This window comes from Bombus affinis, chromosome 9 (genome assembly GCF_024516045.1).
Source record: "Bombus affinis isolate iyBomAffi1 chromosome 9, iyBomAffi1.2, whole genome shotgun sequence".
NCBI classification, from domain to species: Eukaryota; Metazoa; Arthropoda; class Insecta; order Hymenoptera; family Apidae; genus Bombus; species Bombus affinis.
In genome coordinates, this window is record NC_066352.1 from 11690666 (window position 1) to 11713391 (window position 22726).

A 22726-nucleotide genomic window follows, 5' to 3' on the forward strand; every position below is an offset into this window, starting at 1 on the left:
AAAATATTATATAATAAAATGGCTACTTACTATTTTAGAATATTATATTAGTTGATTTGTTCTAGATATTATGGAGGATATGAAGAAAGCAAATCGCGTAATTCAGTGTCTTATTTAATATAATTTATTTATAAATTAATCGTGCGGATGCAGATGCGATAATGAAAACGTCAATAAGCGATACGCGTATTACAATTTGCATTCTGATAAAGATTCTTCTTCCGTCTCTGTCTATTTTTCTCGCATTTCTTTCCCATCGTAGTCGTCTCATTTGCGGACGTTATATTTTGAAGTAAAGATTAACGGTGGTACCCATTATCGAATTTCATCGAGACTCTGTCAAATCGTATCATCGTAAGGAATCATGCGAATGAACCTTTAATGCTTCACGATACATCGATCAACGATGCTACACGATGAAAAAAATTTGGATGAAATTTCCAGGTACCAGCGTCGATTTCCTTGGAACGATATTATAATAAAAATTCGCAATTCAGCCAACAATTTTCAATCGTAATGTTTAACTATATAATTACACTTAATAATGTGATAGCGATAATTGTATTGCTCGAAGAAAGAAATCTTCGAAAACGCCGAAGAAAAAACAGACGGCGCTACTTCTTTAAATCTCACATACTCACATACACACGCGCTCGTTCATCATTCTCACATGTGTGTGTTTTTCAAGAATTATTAATGAGCGATGACACAGAAATCGAGTGATATGCGGACCCACTAACGATTACTAAAAAAATCGCTTTTTAAATTGTCTCTTTAATTGTCTCTTGGTTAAAATCATATTACTGTAAAAAGAGTCACCTTTTATAATGTCTTGCTATTGCAATAATATTGCAATGATTTTAACAGTATTCAATCATCAAATACAAAAATAACCTCATTGAAAAAACTGATTGTTTATCAGTATTGTAAAAATAATTGAAAGATCATGATCGAAAAAGACGCATATTAAGTGTTATCTGTGTTGATAAAATAGAATATTATAGCAACAAAAATTTTCAATTGGCCATTAATTGAAAACCATGAAACTATTGATTATAAAACGATAGTGTATACTGTTATATAAAGGCAAATTAATTACCAATTAACAATATAATTTACTAAAACAAACTGTTTTCTTAACAGCTCGTGGTAAAGTAATAAAAGTAATAAAAGTTTTATTTTTTAAAGAATAAATTTTCAAATATAATACAAATTATAATTGATCCTTCGTACAACGTAATTGAAAAGAACTGGTAAATTTTTACATGTAAACTTCATAGAAACTCGAAATCTTATATATATTAAAAATCAATAGATTTTTAATTAAATAGTACCCATACATTATTTATAGTGTCATTTAAGAAACTAAATCAAGATATGCAACATTCGTAACACCATCAACAACGAATAACTTTCTAATTTATCTTTCTTTATTATCTCAGTCTATTTGTCCCTCTTTTTTACATCCACTCATACATATGTAACGCATTCTTCCCCTGTATAAAAAAATGACTTTTTAAAGGCAATTAATTATATATAAAGTAGAAGTTTTTAAATTATTTTCTCAGGGTCATATTTGACTGTTACTATTAACAATTATCCTTTCCTTCGTTTATTTTTTAATCGAAACATTTAACAGTAGCAAAAAGAGCGAGAGGCTTTTGCTAAAACAATTGATAAAATTTCAAGATCTGTATTTACAATTATATAAACCTTATTTCTTGATGTATTAACTTATACTGATGCAATGTATTTGTAAATATACGTATATATTGTAAGATATAAGTTGTAACGTGTTTTATACGCAGCTTAAAGAACATATTATAAACAACATAAATAAATCATTTTTGAAAATACCGGTTGAGCTGAAAACGGGAATAGTCGCCAATATGTTTTATTAAAGAAACAAAATTAAAAACAGAAAAGTAGAATGTATATTTACATGCTTCTAAAAGCAAGTACGAATATTATGTTACAAATAAAAATCCAGGAAACTGATTTAAAGTCGCATACTGAAAAAAATAGTAGAAATCGTAGAAGGCTTTGTTTAAAATAAATATTAAAATGGATTTTAGATCAGTTTCTCATAACGAAATTATCTAGATCGTTGAAGATAAACAAAATTTATTGAAAACAAAAAGATTTTCCATATATCTTTAAGACACCTATATTATTTCATTCTTAACATTTGAATATATTCGTGTAATATTAGTATCGTACGTTCCAATGCGTGCATTTATTATGTGATGTTAAAGAATAAAACAGCATTACATAAAGTTCTTATTATAAAATTCAAGTTTGTAAACAGTATTCGTTTGAATTTATTGTAAGACTACTAAAAATGAGAGACAGACCAATATTTTATTACAAAACAAACTATCAATTTCAGCCATCTTGACGAATATGCAATCAGAAAAAGAAAAAAGGTGAAAAGTACAAATTTCAAACGCTAATGGCTAAAAGAAGAAAAAGGAAAACACCCCTCTCGCCATCTTTGTGCCAAAGATATCTCTGAATAACTTCTATTATGAAATTAAAAAAATTTTTTCTAAGAACTAAATGATTAATCATGATTGATCTCAATGGGACCGCATATCATTCTATTTAAAGAAGAAAGATCAGTTTGGACTGATGTGGGAGAGTGCGAGGAAAAAAACAAAAAAAAGGAAGAAAAACCGGGAACCCCCTAAGAGACACACGCATTGCACCGTTCATGGTTTTTGCATAGAGTACACCAAAGGGCTCTATTCGCCTCTCGCGTTGCAACAAATTAACATAATCGCTAAATGTTACTTCTTTCCATTTATTTCGATTAACAGGGACAGCTTGTATAGATCGAGAAAAGGAAAACTCGCATTACGACATCGTCGGACATTGAAATCCAGCTGCCGATCCCCAAAACATTGAGAAAAGGCATTCTTTTCCTTATTACCTTGTAATCTTTTCTCGCTGTTCTTTTTTCCAAAGCAGTGTTTCCTTCATTGCGATTTTTCACATTTCCAACTCTTTGTTCTTCTGGAAATACCCATTCATTTTAGGAAATACCCATCCTAATTTTATTTTTTCTTCTTCTTTTTTTTACATATACATATATTTTCAATAATCTTCCATTACAATTTCTTTGCAAGCCATGCTCTATTGTAGCTACTCTTTTACGATTTTTTATTTTTTCATACATAGGAATTTCAGAATTTAAAAAAATTATCCAGTTACTTTAAATCTTACAATGCTAAGAACTTGATTTTTCTGTATCTTTCGTTTTCGTGGTATATTATTTATAATATATATATATATATATATATATAATATAATATATATGTATTATATATATATATATGTATATATTTATGTCTTCATTGTGCTCTTCTTTTTGACGCTGTTGTTACATTTCATCTTTTCTCCGTTGTTTAGTTTCTTCGAGTACTCTGCAAATTTTGCTAAATATTTCCCTTTCACCATTCTTCGTTCGATCTTCATATGTTTTGTTCTCTATTTTCTTTTTTAATTTCATTTTGTTCTTCTGCATTATCGTTTCGGTTCTCTTACGTGACCACTCTGTATTTCGTTCTTGCATGGATTCCGCAATTGTCCGACAAATTCGCTTAAGCTTCTTTTGCCCCCGCGTGATGATATATTCTCACATTTATTCTTCCTTCTTTGGCTCTTTCTTGCCAAACGGTATCGCAGCTTTCACTCTGAAACGACAATTGAAATATAGATGTTTTTACAAAAATTTGAATTTATATTTGTATGAAAAATACCATTTTTTATTTTATTTTTTAAATGAAAATTGATATGCATCTTCTAATTTAGCAATATGAATATATTTATACAAATTATATATGTAAATGTATAGTACGTAAGAGAACAGAACTATTCCCATTTCCCTTTACACAAAGAACCAGTTCAAAATATCATTTTAATGAGTCCTGCACCGTGATGGACATCTACTATCAAAACGATAAGTGCCAGTTAGTAGTCGGGGGGACCATTAGTGGCATTTTCACTCTATATTTGTCACGAAGCAACGTTAATATTTTATGCAACAAATGCCTGATTACAGGGGGAACATATGCTACTTTCAAAATATAATCTATTCGCAATTTAATACATGATCAGGCGATATTTTACTTTATTTACAATTATAGGAAAATACTTCTAAGAAAATATTGTTGTAATTAAATTATTTTATCCAGTGTTGAAATCAGATAATACGGGATAATACGGAATTATCTGAGAAAAAAAAAGTCTGTTTTTTTTTATTTTAAAACGCGTGAAATACTGAAGATTATTTGATGAATTGTAACTTACTTAGTAGTGAGATCGTTAATTTTGCTTTGTACCAGTGCAAGATTCTGGTCAATTTGTGCCTTATTTGTCTCATAGACCTTCGGCAGTGTGAATAAGGCAACCACTCCTAAGAAAAGATCAATTGAATTGGTTATAGAATGCGCTAGATTTTTCAAAATTTATGCTTATATCGAACAATCACATAGTCTAGATAATATTAAGAGGGCTCTAACATTGCTCAACGAGAACAATGACCTCATTATAAATTTCAGTGAGGGTGCGGACATGCCGTTAAACCGCAAATTTAGTCTCTTGACGCTGAATATTTCGTTAAGACGTCAGTTCTATTAATATTTCTAGATAAGTATACGTACAACTATTTCCTGACTGTAGAGACAGAGGAAAACTAAGAATGTCTTGATTGAACATATTTTCATAACATTTGATAAATCATATACTTAGTATGACTTGTATTAAAACATAAAACGGAACATTTAAGAAATTTACAAAATTTACCAATTATGACTAGAGTCATGCCATTGAACCAAGAACCGACGTAGGTGAGACACCAAAGAAGGACACCAAATTTTAAAGAGTCGACGAAATCCTCGACAAGGAAGAGCCTACGAAGTTCACTGACCGCTGCGTTTAAGTGTGCAACAGCCACGTCTGCCACTTCGTGCACCTTCTCCGCGGGCAATGTTAAATCCATTTCCAAAATGTTCCTAAAATTATAAGTAACTTGTCAATATGTTATTGCTTAGATTTTAATCTTTTTCACAAATTTTTCTGAAATTGCTTAATCTTCAAAAAGTTTCATATTTCTGGCGTTTTAAGGCAAATGAAAAATTCTTTCTTTAGGGTAAGAAATTTCATTTTTATCGACTTTTATCTATGAAACCAGGATACTTACTGGAAAGGATGCCCATCGGAAGTTTTCTGAATAGCTTGAAGAACGGTGTTGTGAATCCTAAAGGCAACGGTGCCTGTGAGGATAAGAAGTGACAAATAAGCAAGAACACTTATCAAGCTGAAGTAGGCCAGCGAGAGGAGCACGCCGAGTATGCACCCGAACACGGGGCCTGATTTCTTTGGATCGCGCCAATAAATTAAAGCTGCCACTAAAACGAAACAAAAAATACACCGTTATTAGAATCTTCAAATTCGCAATTATTATACTTTCATTATGTAATCTATTGCAATACCCAGTGCTTTCACATTCCTATTAATTCACAAATATACGTAATAATAAAAAAAAACATCATGTTTTGATATCCAGGAAATATGCAATAAGAATAGTATACAGAACTACACATACAGTAACATATACACGGAGACCATTTTCATATAACATATACAGGTTGACCATTTTCTTAAAATCACAAATTCACGTTTTTTTTTCTACATAAAATCTTCGAATGTTGAGACAAGTTCAATATAGGTATTATCCAAAACTGATCAAAATCATAACAGAAACATTATTAATATTACACCACTTATTAAAATTCTCAAGCTTACATTCAATACAGATCAAGTAAAATCCGTCCATCTCAATATTTTCGTACGAACACGTGCTCCTGAACCATATGTTAACAAATCCTGTCGAAGATCGATTTTTTCCTAGAGAAAAGACAAAGACTCACCGGTACCTCTGTCGGGAAGCTCCTCAATGGCTGTTCTTAAATTATTTTTTCGTACCATTTTCGCCGAACGAGCAGAGGATATGGTATAAAAGAAGTCGAAAGCGAGGAAAGCTGAGCAAGAACTGCCACCTCTCTCCGCGGCTTCGTTTACACATGGAGCTCTCTATATGCCTCGTGATGTTACAAAGATACGTGTGCATGAAGAGTAGGAGAGGGAAACAGATACTAGCGAGTTAGAATGGGAGGAAAACGAGGAAAGGGAACCGATAGAGTAATCGTAAATAAAATAGTCACTGAAGTGGAAGGTGGGCAAGGAAATGTAAATCGTTAGAAGAGTACTTCATTAATCACGATTGATGTACGAGTAATGGCTGTAACTTTTACCTTGCTTTAATAAACTATTTTGACATTATCAAACTTCCTTAAAAATCGTGAGAATATTTTTGTTATCATTTGCTAGATCTTTTCCTTAAACGGATCGCTCTGATATTTCATTCTTTTTATCTTGGTGTTATTTTAATGACATTTATATTTAATCTGATAGCTTTATAAATAAATTTTTTTGTAGTGGTACTTTCATTATATTACGCAATTGCTCGAGCTGTATCTAGAATTATAGAACTGTGTTTAATTAAATCACTAAGTTGTGAAACTGTCACAAAAGTTATTTTTATAAATGCGTTTAATTTTCATTCGACTGTAAGTCAGGATATGGATCAGTTTTCGTGTTATGAAGCTCTCAATAGAGTACTCAATGGTACTATTTTGGTATCATGCTTTGCGATCATGAGAAGTATCTTACATTGCTTTCCTCTTACCGTCTTCCTTGAGTCCTAATATACATATTTTGTATCTATTTGCGCTTCTGATTGCATTAACAATAAAACTTAACGTACATTATAGATTTACAATTTTCTAGAGTTAACACATTTTAGACAAACGATGAATAATGAAATAATTAAACATACGAGGAATCATGATTAATGACAAGAACCGATTGTCAACAGCCTTGAAGGTACCCTAATAATAGAGACCTAGTGAATTCTTGAATTTTGCCATCGGCTTTGTCTCTAATCCAAAAAGGACGGTCTATTAAACCATTTCCAAGGCCTCTTCAACGTCGTGTAATTCTGCCAAATGAATTTATGTCATCTGTTCCAATTCCTGATCGAACAAGTTCTATTTCGTTGAAAATCCAATCCTCTTCAATCTAAAATTCACCAGCAATTTGAAGATTTAATCTTGTACTTTTAAAGCATTCGAAAGCTTTTAAAAGTGTCTTTGCTGTCATAGAATTTTTAAAGATCAACAATATCAAGAGTGATTAGTCGCAATAGATATGCAGAAGAATGCGAAAATAAGCGAATATCATGGTATTTTATCGTTTCTTTTGTAAATTTGATGCCTCCACGGCGACCGGTTGTAAAGGAACTATAACGGATGTGTAATATGTCAACCAGAAGACTCTGTATGGAAATCTATATGATATAATACGCCGTGGAAATATGCGTGCAAGCTCAGCCCGTCGTGTAACTGAGCATGAGCAGAATTGAATATTATATTCTGATCGTTTACTGCATTATAATCAAGCTGCTGCTTTAGTCAATTGGCATCAGTTTCTATTCGACATTTAGCAGGATAGGTATGCTAAAATACTTAGGAAATGTTTACAACGATGATATTCGAGGGACAATATTTTTCAAAATTGTAAAGAACTGTGAAAATTTGAATTCTCTGTGAATTTAATTCTCTAGAATAATCCTCTCCCATACTAAAATATGTATTGAATACTTAAAGGGCAATATTCTTTAAAATTGTAAAATATTCATATAGAAATTCTAGATATTATTATTAAAAAAGTGTTAAAAATATAGGCAAACGCATATTTTGAAATGTAATTCTCTAAATTAATCCCCTTTCATACTGAAACATCTATTAAATATTTCGAATATAATTTAAAACGTAGTCTGTGTCTTTTTCATTTCCACTAATAGTACATATTTTGCCCTAATTGATTCTCGGGCGCACATATTAAAAATATCAAACTATAGAAAATCTTCGAATATCCTCTTCATGTTCTTTATCGAACAGTTCCTGTACGACCGATTCTAGAGGCTGCAACAATAAGATATTAACATTCATGTAATTGTTTGCGTGATTCAGACGCATCGAACTCTTAAAGAGGTTCAATCAGAGTCGGAGTTGGGACAAATCCAGACGTGGACAGAATTTAATAGAGCGAGAAAGATAGAGATACGTCGTGCATAAGTATCACGTATCGAAGGAAAAGAGGGGAACGGTCGGGCGCGGTTTGGCGGTAGAAAATCAATAAGATGTCTCTGGTAGTGCGATGCCCGGCGTCGCAGTGTCGGCCGTTGCCTCGACGTCCCTTACTATCCCCAGAAATATACCTTCCAACGGATATTTTACCCTCCACGAATTCACCCTTCATTTGCTTCTTTCCCCCCATAGGAAATTATACACCATATACCTGACTCAGAATTACCATCTCTCTTTTCCTGCTATCATATTCGTGTTGTACACGCGAAGGTTTCTTAAATTACATATAAAACTCGTCAATACAGGAAAGTATTTCTGACGTAAAATTTTATTAAAGTAGGAAGAAAATATTTTTTACTATAATATGTGATGATTTGTGAGTTTCACTCTCGCAAGAAAATGAAGTCATTTTCTGCTGTATTATTGACTGACGTTAGAAAAATGAGAATCTCAGTTTTTTCCTATTTCCTATTCTTAAGATTTTGATACGCGAAGAAGAATATTATCCAGAGTATCGTGAAACGATTTGAGATATTTTTTAAACGGTTTCGTATTCATCTTCCAGCGGAACTGTCGCAATGCGACAGTGGCTTCAGGCAGGATAAGTTTCACGAGACGGTATCGATTTTCTCGATGGGATTTGACAAAGAATTCGATTCTTTTGGCTGCTTTGGATCGCGTCCAAGCGCTAAAAGTAACAGTGTTTCAAAGCAAACAGTGCAATGCTCTGTTCTTTAAAAGTACTCAAAAAGAATTATTAACAAAAGGTTCTCATAACAGCTACGCCGTTCTTTCTCCAATATTTCGTCGAAATATCTTCAAATAAATATATCAATTATAGTAGCCCTTTGAAAGGTTCGTTCCATTCAATAATCTAATTCAGATATTCTCTCCAGACTATTTGATTCAGCTTTTAAATAATTTAATCCTTCACTAGAAGTCTAACTCTTACAATTAGTACCAATTCAATCCTTAAACAATCGAAAAATTCGTGGTCCTGAAATCTTTGCTGAATTTCTAGTTTGATCCGAGGAACTCCGATTACCGGTATTATCAAAAGCTTTCGCTTTCGATCGACTTCAAACAATAAAATTCCTAGTTTTCTGATTGCAAATCAATCAATCAATCAATATCTAATCAACCAAACAATTACTACCTCCTATTCCTCAAATTCTTCGAAATTTCGATTTGTCATAGTTGAACCCTAAGATTTCAGTCCTGTTTTCAGTGGATCGCAAAAATCATTAACATTTCCAAAAAAACCCCACCCCGGATCTCTGATGTAACCACGTCTGCGCAGTTTCTTTCTCAAACTGGCAACCTATCAACCTCCTCGCTGTATATACCTGCATCTCTATCAATTCAGATTCAAACAACCCTTTGTGACACTCTTACTCACGTTCCTCCCTCGTGATTGCCATGTTTCCCTCCCTTGTCTCCGCTTCTTCCTCCCTCCTCTAGAGCTCGAGGGACACCTCGAAGAGAGAAGACACCGGCGGCGAGAGGATAAACGGATCGTACACGGCGATGAAGAAAACCTTCCTAGGAAAATCAACGTAGAAACGCGGCACACACTCCGCGGTAGAGATAGACTGCGGGCTCGCCGAGCGAAAAGCAAGAGTTCCCTTCGAGATTTCTGGCAGAACACCAACAGCCTCAAACCCGGCCGGATACTATATTTAAACCCGGCTACGGCCGCCAATCGTCTCCGGCTTTTTTGGATTCTAACCGCGACACGAATCTGTCCGACTGCATCGAAATTTCAATGAACGGGAACAAAAGGGACAAGATTCTTTTGTAAAAATGTAAAGGGCTCGTTTAAATGGTTTACAAAGAGACTGAAACACGGATCTTGCGTGTATAGGGTGAATATGTTGAACTAGGGGGATATCTGAGGAGATACGAGACAATATCAGTTGCTTGACCCAGACCTGAATTGGAAATACGATGAACAATGTCTTGGTTGGTGATTGAAAAGGGTGTTGTTTTGTTCCGAATAGATTAGAAGTGATACATTGGTTGTACGTTTAGACATATGTTTTTGAATGCTCGATGTTTGATTGTTTTCATTTGAGGAAACTTCCTGAACGAGTACTTTTTTTTATATACTAAACATACCGTAACATACAGGATGTCCCACTTTTTTTCCCGATAAAATGCGACAGCTTAACCTATAGGCAAAACTAAGAAAAGGATGTTATATAAAGTTTGTGAGTAAACACTTTGTTACAGAGTTATAAACAAATATCGTATGCATGAAACAGGTAACAACGTATTTTCTATTCCAGCACAGAAAAGTCAATCGTATTATTTTGTCAGCGTAATTACGTATTTTTTTATTGTGCAGTAACAATTCCGTGTTGTTAAAATAGTTGTAGAATATAATAATAATAAAAAATGACTACCTTTACTGTATTTAATAGTTCAGTACTAACGGCTAGTAAAAATATTAGAATAAGCAAGGATATTAGAGCATCATAAAAAGCAGGTAACTACGCAAATCAGATAAACACAGTTGATATTCTGTTTGCTATAATAGAAAATGTGTTGTTACCGGTTTCATGCATACGATATTTGTTTATAACTCTGTAACAAAATATTTATTGACAAACTTTATATAACACTTTTTACCTTATTTTTTCCTATAGATTAAGTCCTCGCAGTTTGTAGAGAAACAGCCTGTATAATACATATTATAATAGATAGGTATAATACATATTATAGAGCTATGTGAATAATCTCTAAATTATTTTGTACATTTTCAATTGAGGATTGAAAAAGAAAAACTGAAATTTAACGAAAATTAACAAAGTGTCGAGAATTAATATAGAAAATTTTGGGACAATATTCATCGGGTCTATCTAGTCTACTCAGATCACCTAGACCTAACATTGTCAAGTAACATTTGTGAATGACGCGATAGATAATTGGCAAGATCCTCTATTTCTCACGCGAGTTATCCAACGCAAAATTTTCCAAGTCGCAAATCAAGACACAATAGTAACACAATCAACTGTTGCTAGTAGCTTTATCCACAGTCGTTAAGGAAGTTAGCTGATCGCAACATAGAACTCAAGATTCGAGAAGCGGATCCAAACTGTCAGAGCAACATATTGTGCAATTACTAGATTGCAATCGACACTCTACGTGCTAGATTGAATTATCATGACGAAACACACAAACGATTGACGTCAGAGGAGTCTACAAAAATTCATAGCCAGGTCATCGAACCTCAGAGGATTAATATCGTTCCAATATCATCCTAAATGCAAGCATCCAACAATAGTCACAACTCAGACTTCTTTGGTATGTACTCTTCACGAGGTACTTGACCCATACACACATACATAGATTGCTCTTGCCTGTGTAGTCTTCAAAGGGAAAATCAATACCACTGACACTCGAGGGAACAAAGGAACCAGATTCTAAGTACTATCCTCGTATATCTATAGGGCCACTGATGGAGTCGATTTTTCTGAAATTACAACAAGAACTATGTCAATAATCACGTGCCATTTTGTGCTAATATCTTGAAGCAAAGATATGTTACCTATTATTAAATATAGTATAGTAAAAAGTAGTAATAGTTGATGATTCGTTAAAATATTTCTTTCAGTACTTTTTCTTTAGTCTGTTTATATATTTAATTGGTAAATGTTTATACATTCATGAGAAATGTAAATTTGTATAAACATCCGCAGTCGAACTATTACGAACAATACATTCCAATGAGAAGTCATATTTATGTATAGATTTTCAAAGATTTGTCGAGGTTAATTAATTTCTTATTAATTCAAGAGAGATTTAATAACAAATTTTGCGAATGCGTGAAATTCCGTCCGTCATTTTTATCAAAACAGAGATTAGATACAAAGGTCATATAATGACCCCAAGCTTTCGAATGATAGTATATTATATTTAAAGTTGCTCATAGAGATATATTGGAGTACAAAGAAACAAGAATCGTTAATGTCTTTAGAAGGAAGTTCGATAAAAGTAAGCTATTGTACGACCAAAGTGGTGTCTTGATAACTCTCCTTGTACTTTGAATACTTATCATCAGACTTTGCAACGAAAATAACGTTTCACAAGTTGGCGACATGAATGACGTAGTGAATGTACAACTTTACCCATGAAATAACGATTTCCGAGAGTCTTGCTGCGTCTGCATTTTCATTGTCTGATGAAAATGATTTATATGGTACAATTCTCTTGTATTCTTGTTTCCGTGGAATATATTGGAGTTATAGTGTTAAATTATTGGTCAACAACGAATTACACGTACGGAATAATACATATAAGAAAGAAAACACGATGCTAAAGTGTTTAGATAAAAAATATGCAATCTCGTAGAGGGAATTATACAGCCAGTACAAAGGTCTTTCGTTCATATAGTATACATAGATATAAGTAATTGTTGCAAGCTGTTTATTGTTCGATTTACCATTGAAAATTCTGCGATCTTTCGTATTTTAGCAAATTCGATGACAAATAAAATCTTTGCCTTAAAAGTGTATGAATTATAGTAATTATAATTCACTTAACAATGAACTTGTCTCAACGTGGCTTTACATCAAATTTCGGATAATTTCTCTGTATAAAAGTTATCTTAATCCTACTACGGTCTTTGAATTTGTAGGTATATTTCTCATTTCAATGTCACTCTTGTTTCAGCAAATAAGAGCACAAAACAGGGACATTCTTGACGATAAAAAGGCATTGGACTGGTCGGCTTCATTATCAAAATCGAAAATGACACCAAAAGATACAGCGGGATTAAAGAATACAAAAAGTAGGATATCATTTTTGCTAAAGATGCTTTCTATCGAAACATTTATCAATTGTCCAGTTTCATTACATCAAAAATTGAACTGGATATAATCGACACGAAAACGATACCTTTTTTTCATTAAAGCTGTATTTTATATTTATTATACTTATTTATAGAAATACTTCTATAAGCTCCAAATGGGTCATCTTATATACAATAAATAAATCACAGATAGCGTTCTCTCTCGCCCCCTCCCCTTTTTTTTGTCTTACGTCTACTCTATATATGTATTAGAAGCATAAAACACAAGTACATATTTAAAAAAAAGGAAAAAATTTGACAAAATATATAACGATTACATAAATATACTACTCAACACATAGAAGCGAACGAATGGACATCGACATCGAATTTGGCGTCTTACCTTTTGGATTCAGTCTATCAGGATTAAACCATGCGTCTGTAAAGAACAGAATCGAATTATGTTAGTTTACGTGATCGTTATAGTTCTATATAATTACTTTATGATGATCTGTGAGAAATGGACGAATGACAACAACAATAAAAAAAATATTCTCAATGCTGTATAATAATAATAAAGGTAGCGATGACATTTCTTTATAATGAACACTTTATCGCTATAATATTGGGTTGGCAGCTAAGTGATTGCGGATTTTATCATTAGGTGGTAATGACAATACTACGAAATCAGTCTTATCAGTAATAGTATTTTCTAAAAGTGATTCTATTAGATTTCGACATAAATTGGTATCGTGGGTTGTAGGTGACTGCGATTTGAGCTACATTTTCTGAGTTAAGTTACTTAATGTTACAGTAGGTATATAATTTCAATTTATCTTCTCTATCTTACATGATAAACACCGTTAATAGTATTTATCACGTAAAAAATAGAATATAAACTAAAATAGGTTACTCCAAAATTAATCTTTTTAAACTTATTAATTAGTTAAATGGTGAGTGTATTTGTATGTTGTAAAACTGGTCTTATATTTTAGTGAACTATGTCTTCCTTACAGAAATATCGGTAGAAAGGCGTGTTTCTATTGTATATAATAAATAAAAAATATTGTCCAAAGCTTATGAACAATTCTATTCTAAAAAGATTAATCAGCCTAATTCAAACAGTTATCCTCTATTGTACAACGAAACGATATCAATGGAGAGTTTAATAATTCTCATCAATTTAATGAAAAATGTTATAAAAAAAGAAATTCGATAAATACGCGTATTTTATATCAATGATAAGTAAAAATATTTACATCGTTATCCAATATGCAACATAAAAGCCGCAAAACCGCATGGTGGTATTCAATCTAGACTCATTCAAGAACAGTTGTACGTGTTCACTCATTGTCGGTATCATTAGCATAAAATCAAACTCTCGTTCATTTTAATTTCCTAATGCTTTGTTGATTTCCTAACTACTATGTAATTTTTTCTCTCACAGTCGGTGATTTAACCCATCCCGTTAGTCAAATGTAACAATAAGAATTATTGATCGCACAATTGCTCGTTGCATAACGGAGATACGTATTATTATTATTATTATTTAGTAAATTATTCTCTTAAAGATCTATCAACATTTTTAATTTGTCATCTGAAAAAATTAAATTGGATTTTTTCTTCAAAGAAATTAGTACATATACATATATAAAAATATCAAAATTAGTTATAAAAATTTTCCTATAATTTTTTAGAATAATATATCAAAAGATTTCAGGAGTGGCAGTTAAATAGCACCTAATCGATTGGCAGCATTCATTGTCAGTGTAATTAGCACACTACACAGTGTTGCGCAATCATTGACCTCGACTCTATCTCGATATCTACGTACTTCGACCAGATGACTTGTTTTAAAATTTGCACATGTAATATCTAATCCCTGGTAAATGATACAGTGAATTTGTCTAAATAAATTATTTCTTATCTTTTATAGCTTTGTAATAAAAAATTAAAACGGTATACCACTAGCGCAAGTCTCATAGATCCAGAAAACAAGATAAAGAAATAACAAAGGAAGGAACAATTTTTTATTCCTCTATAATTTAAGACTAATTTATTTTAATTCTGTTTATTTCATTCACTATTTGTATTTATTACTCATCGTTAATCTATTTTATTTTAAAACACAAGGAAAAAGTCAACAGACCCTCTGAATTTTAGAGTTTGTTACGAGAGAATTTCTAATGAAAAGTCCTCTTTCAAAACCGTTATGAAAAAAAATGAACAAGGCTGTTATTATTAATTTCACTGTAATTTACATAAAAATAGAAAGTAGTTATTTTATGCCTATTCATATTTGTTTTTCGAATTAGAGATCCAACAAACGAATTCTTCGCGTATCAACGCGATTTTCGATAAGCGAATACATAAATCAGATTTGTTAGAGTAAATGTCCATTCCTTAATCTCATAACTGTTATCAAAAACATTTCTAAAGACATGGAATATCTTGTGTTATATATACGTAACGTTATTTCGAGTTATATATATGCTTATCTTATGTAACTCGTGCTTTCAATTTATGTAATCATGATCGTGGATTGATTCCGTGTAATTAGGGATAATTGCTGAGCTGTTATATTTATTGATCATACCTGATGAAAAGTGATTTCTTTTTTAAAGAATAGACTCTTGAAGATAGACACACGTACAAACACAATGGCTACTTAAATTTTGAAGCAACATGAATTATCCCTAATTTCCACAATGTCAATTCAATTATACTTCCCGAGCGCCGATACTATTTTTGCATCTAACTACGACGATTATTGCTAATCAAATATGCAAACTTCAATTCATATGATAACGTAAAAAGATTCCATAATAATTTTGTGATAAGATATCGAACACTTGAAAATCTCCAATTATTTTTTTATATTGCAACTGTGCCCATCCGTCAATTATAAAATAGTAATTAAAAGATATCTCTTAATAATATCTCTTAAGTATCTCTTAGAAATATATCATTTCATATATATCTTTTTTATATATGTATATGTCATATATGAATGAAAATAAAAATTCGATCGATGTCCTTTTTTTATATTTTATTATCAAAAATTGCTATTTACAATATAAAGTGTGCAATATATTTATAAAAACTGATAGTCGACGATCAATAACCCACTTACAAATCGCGTTTCCACTGCGCATGTCAGACAGTCGATGCACCCGGAGCTATATAATTATTTAGTTTTTCACTTTTCTCTTTTTCGCGCTTTCTCTTTGTTTTTATATTTGATAACGCATACGACGTGATATCTGAATGGCTTACACGATAAACAACAAGTTTCCTGTGATAAATACGGCTTTATCTCAGTATTAAAATTAGAGGACTTTGTCCTTTTTTATTATTTATTCCTCTATTGAGTATTTATCTTAAAAGAAATACAATTAGCAAAAGAATCATTATCTGATTAAAGTTGAGTTAAAAAAGAATTTTTTAATAAAAAGATTGTAATAAGATAGAAGACAAAGAAATTGTGCTGATTTTTTTTTGTACAAAGAAAGAAACAAATATTTGTTGAGAAATAAATGCATGATAATTTCTATAAGTTATTTTTGTAATTAATTAAGTTTCTAAGATCTCGAGAAAATTGCAACAATTGAAAATAGTAATAAATTAGATCGTACTAAATACATATTTATATTGGAAAGCACAACGTGAATTTATGTTGGAAAGCACGACGTGAATTTAGGATAAAAAAATATTTCAATCTATGCATAAATATCAAACAATACTTATGTGTGTTTCACTAATGAAAAACAGGTTATTAATAAATGATGGTGTAATTTCTGCAGCAATCAATATTTTCATAAAAAGAACAAAGAACCTTAACCATGTATCATAAATGTATCAATACATGTTCTCTTTAAAGAACATTAGGATCGCTTTTGCATTGTTTTCTCATGAAACCCTATAACCCATTGGTAAGCATTGTGGCCTTGAAAATTTATTACCTCCATTATCTCTCTAATATTTATCTCTAATAACCATACATAATATTGTATTTTAAAAAAAAACATCACTTTAATACTTGCTTCAAAACAATAAATGAAATTTCAATATCTTAACAGTTTCAGTAAAAAATCTCCTTCATCTAATGTACAAGTATTTAATCGCATTGCATAACGATGTCTATAATATTATACTATATTATAATTCTTTAACAGAATATTAAATAATATTAAATAAACGCAATTTTATATTTTCTTTATCCCTGTTATATACGTCCATTTTACATAGTGTAGACGTAAAATAATTTATCAATTACATCATAAAGCTACTGTAACTAATACGCGCCCTACTGATGATAAATTGCACCTCGTTTTCGACGTCAAACCACTAAGCTACCTGTTTCATATTATAGTATGAGCCAAGATGAAACGAGGCTATAGCGTATAATCTGTTAGGGGTTAAAATGAACATATTTCTTTATCAAAACAAGCAAATTAAGAAAGATAATGGCAAAAAAAATTCTGAGAGGTTCGTACGAAAAAATTCTAAACCTTTGGACATTCCAGAAGCACGTCATAATAACACATAGTATACATTATATGAGTTTTGTTATACGTATGCAATTATTTTTTCAAAACATTTTCAAGCAATACGTGATATATATCTGCACGACACGATTGTTTATATTAGAACAATAAAAATAAAAGATATGTGCAGTACATTACAGCACCAGGTCAAAGTGATCTGGGTTCGGTATCTAGAAACAGTTACAGGAACAATCCATTTTATAAAGTATATCAAAATTAAATTTATACTACACATTACAATCGCTCTTTCTCAAATAAAACAGCGTTAATCATAAGATGTCACTATTTTTTATTGTGCGAAACCCTAGAAATGCAATACATATTTGATCTTAAAATGAGCTGCGGCTATAAGGCCAGCCATACCACTTCATCATCTATACCACTTCTCGGTGGTTTAATTTATGATCTCGCTATATATCTTGACTCATATTATACTTTGAATATGTTCTTATATCTCCTAGTCGACGTCAAATGAGAAAAAAATGGAAAAATTAACATACATGGATGAAGAATATTCCAGAAGCAAGAATTGCCATTGGCGATGCATGATTCTTTGCAAACCACATCGGAATCTTCTTTCTCTTTCTCAGGAGACATAGGGCATGCCGGTTCCATTCTCATTATTCCCTAACCTTGTGTCTCAGTCGAACCAAGGACGACTCGCATTCGAACACTACCCCAACAACCCGCTCTGATAGTCGCAACGACGCACTTTCTGCTACTAGCTCCTTACTTTCCCCGTTTCTTTTACCCTTTTATTCTTTTTTCACTGACTCTACTCGCTTGTTCGCATTCGAATGACTCGTTCCGACTTATTCTATATGCCTTTGATACACGAAATGATTTTAAACAAATCTATCAGGGGAAAAATAATAGTTCGTGTAATATTGATGTTGCGATTCCCTAACGACACACTATGCTTTGAGGCGAGAACAGGACTGACGAGTATTATCGACCCGTGGACAGTTCCAGATATCCCCACCACCTCGACGCGCCATTGCTAGGTGTATAGGGAGGCGATAAGGCTTCGGGTATGGTTGGGATGAAGTATAACTAGTTACTTTTGTTGATAAGAGATGGCGCCTTCAACACCGAAGGGGTCTAGTGAGTTTCAGTGGAAAACATTAGATGACGCGGAATTCAAAATATAAATAGGCAATTCATTCGAGTAGAAACAGGTGTATCTACTAAAACAAATTGTTGCATAAAAATTTGAAATTTTTAGAAATGAATAAATCGATAATTTGTGTTTGAAAGAAAGTAAAAAATAAAGAATTATTATTTGTTTACATTTCACAATTTCTTTCTAAGAACTTATAGTTCCTATTGACTACAGTAATCCTTATATTTTGAATTTGTAAAATATCTCTGGTAACTATTAGTTTATGATTAGATATAGTGTTAAAATATTATTTTGTGGCGAGTATTCTGAAACAGTTGACAAGAAAAACATGACATACTACAATAATGTACGGCGATCGGAAATAATTCATGAGTCAGGCGCCTGAAATTTTTCGTACTGAAATCATGTGTAAAAATATCTTCTTGAAGAACGAAAAAGCCGCTTCAGTTAAGAGCACGGCGCATAAAGAATGATTTTCAATTAGTACTACAATTTTATCGATATAAATTTGAACAGTTTAATATTGAATATGTCGCCTATTATATGCAAAATTTTAATTGTAAAATGCATCTTTATACAGACTATTTTCCCATGGGCTTGGCTGTTCCCATTGGTTCAATCAAAAGAGGTCGTAAGGTATCCCTGCTGCGGATCAATATGGTGAGAAGATACAGGTTACTTCGATCCAACGTAGAAACCATACACGCAAAATGAGTACATATCTCTTTTTTCATGGTGTAACCTAATATACTATACAAATACTAGTATAAATAAAAAGATATAGAAACATACTATTTCATTAAAAATATAAAACGTTTAATTCTCTCTTTTTCTAGTGACTTTTCAGTGCGACATTAGAATTGTTTCATTTTTCAAATAAAAATTAAATGTCCAGATAAAAATTATATTATTTGAAGAGTGCTATTGTTCGAAATGTTTAAGTGAAAGCAGTTGAAAATCGGTCACTCAACGAGTATCATACACTTACTCATTACATAGCTCCTTAATGGTACACACCTACATACGAATATATTTAAGAATCGATAATTTGTTACTTGGCTGTTGACATTTTATTCGAAACAAATCTATAGCACATATTATTAATAGCGAATCTATTACACTATTATTTATTTAATACGCACTTAAGCATTGCACGAGAGATTATAATCGAAAAAAAGGAAAAATGTTAATCTAATAAGTTATTCGTAATAAGATGTTAATATAGCAAGAAGAACCATGAATATGCAAACTACATAGAAATTCAACCGCGAAATCTTTGGTTACCGTTATACTAAGTACATCATATATCATAAGTAACGGTATAAAGACGCCACTATCTCGGGACACCACGATATGATTTGTATCGCATTAAAATGATAAGCGAAATACCAATTATCTAAGTTTGCCGTAAATGGTGTAATCGTACACAATAAAAGGTATTAATAACGGCTACTTCACGTAAAAGATTGACACATTCTCTCTTGTACAAAATGACGCAATACATGATTTCTTGTCTGAATTTTTACAATGCTTTTGTGAGTAATCATTTCTTAGTATTGAATTGTTATGAAACATTTGTTTATTTTCTCGAGCATTTTATTAAACTGAGAAGACATTTAATAATTAAAAAAAAACTAATTATTAAAAATTCGGATTAAGATATTTCTTGCGGATTAATTTCTTATGAAGCTGATGAAAGAGTAAAGATGTCTTAAAGAGGTGTATGATGTGCTTGGAATAACTAATCACATCATTACAGCTCACAAACGCAATGACGCTGTAGCCAAGCGGAAGCATGGTTCACTTCGTGCAAAGATGCTAAATTAATTAACATTTCGTACTAATCGTTCATGCTTTCGAGACTTTGGAGGTCGTCATCTCAAGAACATTGACTATAAAATATTCTTCCTAGTAATATAAAATATCTTAATATATGATCGAAATAAAAAAAAAGACTATATATAAGACCTAACAAATTTTTACTTAACCTTATTAGATGACTTATATATGTACTATTTTATTCATATCGATATATATCACATAATATCAGTCTAATTATATTACTATTTCCTTTATAAACTATCGATTTAATTATTTATTAAAAATGTAAATGTACTCACCGATTCCCATGCTACTGAAAATCTCCTTTGGAGCAATTTCCACTTCTTCTATTGGTTCTCGTCTTACTTCCTGCTTGATCGATTTGAAACTCTTTGCCGGTGATGCTTCGATTTCGGACTCAAATTCCGATTCCCCGGTTTCTGGTGCACTGATCCGTTCCTTTTTCTCTACATGCTCAACCACATACTCACTTACACTTTCTGCTTTTCTCTCTGGTTTCGAAATTAACTCCGAAACAGGTGGAGATTTTTCAATAACATTCCATGAATTATCCAATTTTTTCTCAGTAGAGGGAGGAATTTCTGGTTCGCGATCTGGAATTTTGGTTTCCTTAACTTCTTCCTTTTCTGCGATCTCTTGCCTGTCTTCTGCCTTCTTCTCATCCGCCTGTTTGGTAACCGGCTCGATTTTCATAACGTCCGATTGGTCCTCTATTTTGCCTGATAACAAGTCGAATTCCGGTTCCTTTGATCTAACCTCAAAATTACTTTCTTCAGCCGGTTTCCCTTTTTCTGACTCCAATAATAACATCGTCGCTTTTTTGGAATCTTCTGGTTCATTTAACGATTGATTCAAGGAAAAGTTGATCATATCTTGATCCATATCTAAATTATCCTTCGCACTTCTATCTACTTTCTCGGTATGAGTTTCAAGGTGGGTTGATTGCCCATCCTGGACGTGTTCGAGGTGCTCAAAATCGTCCATCGAATCGTGCTCTCTCCTGATTGGTTGCTCCTTCAACTCGGCCATATTTGCTGCACGCGAGGAGTGTTATCCTGTCATAGAATTCAACTTTTCCTTTAGGACGTTACCGATATTTCTTTGTTAATTTTCTTTGTAATATCTCTTCGCGATATTTTTCTCTTTAAACTTAAAAATTCTCAAAATTATTAACAATTAGAACAGTCTTTAAAAACTGTTACCTGCAACGATAGTGTTGACGTTTCGTTACGTTTTGATCACCTTTCTTGTTACAATCTCACGTTCCTTGAATTTTTTAAAATCGAAGACTTTAACAGCTCTTATTTCGTTATAACTATTTTACTTATTATTAAGCGATGCACAATAATTTATTCAAACATTAACAAGTAGACATTGAAAATGAAAAACTGTTTTAACGCTCACTCTTCCACGGGTGAATTCGATTCTGAAGCATGTTCTCCGGCGGAGTATCTCACGGGGTGTGCGTAGTAAGAGGGTTTCCGCCCCACCTATTCCTGTCTGCATCAGGAATGTACACATATTGGGTGACAACTTTAATAAACTCAGAGAATGTAAATTTTTGAAAATTTTATACTCGCTTATACATATCACGTATTTCATTCATTTATGGTCCTTTAAATGATTCTTGGAATAGAAATATAAAATAATGCACCTTAATAACAAATTGCAAAACTGTAGCGCTCTTTAATGCAAAATACATTACATATTGTCTGTTTTTATTAAATGTTAAGAAGATAACTTTTATGTAATAACAATCTTAAAAAGATAATATTGAGACTGGGGTCCGATAAGTACCGTCCGTTCCTGACGTTACCAATGAGAATTGATAGTTGTCCCCACCATATAGTTAGAAAGAAGGGACTGGAGGGGACTCACAGTTTAGGACAATGGATAATGAGTCACGTTGGAAGAGTACATAGACGCGTATAATGATCCTAGATGTCATATCTGTAAAATATTAATAAGAAATAACAAAATATACTATAACATAATGATTGTCGAAAAAGAACAAAGAAATATATTTTTAAAATCTCTGTCCAATTTCCTTTTCTATAATTTTTTCAACTGTACGCAGATTCGATCTCGAAAATTATTCAGAAGTTTATCTTTTTAATCATTTGATTTAAATCTACTTTTAATATATAACGTCCCTTTTTTTATTTTTCATATTCTTTAATAGGGTAGGTCATCTTATTGTTTCAAATAT

At 32.0% G+C, this 22726-nt stretch overlaps 1 protein-coding gene across 7 annotated transcripts; it reads right to left on the reverse strand.

Annotated features, from left to right (window-relative positions):
• Positions 1–101: 101 nt before the first annotated feature.
• LOC126920427 (reticulon-1-A) lies at positions 102–21989 on the reverse strand. Of its 7 annotated transcripts, XM_050730768.1 has the most exons (7): positions 21720–21988; positions 20796–21572; positions 13409–13444; positions 5204–5411; positions 4807–5015; positions 4312–4417; positions 102–3695 (listed from the first exon to the last, which is right to left on the reverse strand). In XM_050730768.1, exons 2-7 carry the CDS (start codon positions 21544–21546, stop codon positions 3644–3646), a joined length of 1362 nt encoding a protein of 453 aa, XP_050586725.1. In that variant the 5' UTR covers positions 21547–21572; positions 21720–21988; the 3' UTR covers positions 102–3643. The 7 variants fall into 7 exon arrangements, with proteins under 7 accessions (XP_050586725.1, XP_050586724.1, XP_050586727.1 ...); XM_050730767.1 differs by having other exon boundaries at positions 20796–21988; XM_050730770.1 differs by lacking the exons at positions 20796–21572; positions 21720–21988 and adding an exon at positions 18053–18504.
• Between the last annotated feature and the right edge of the window lie 737 nt (positions 21990–22726).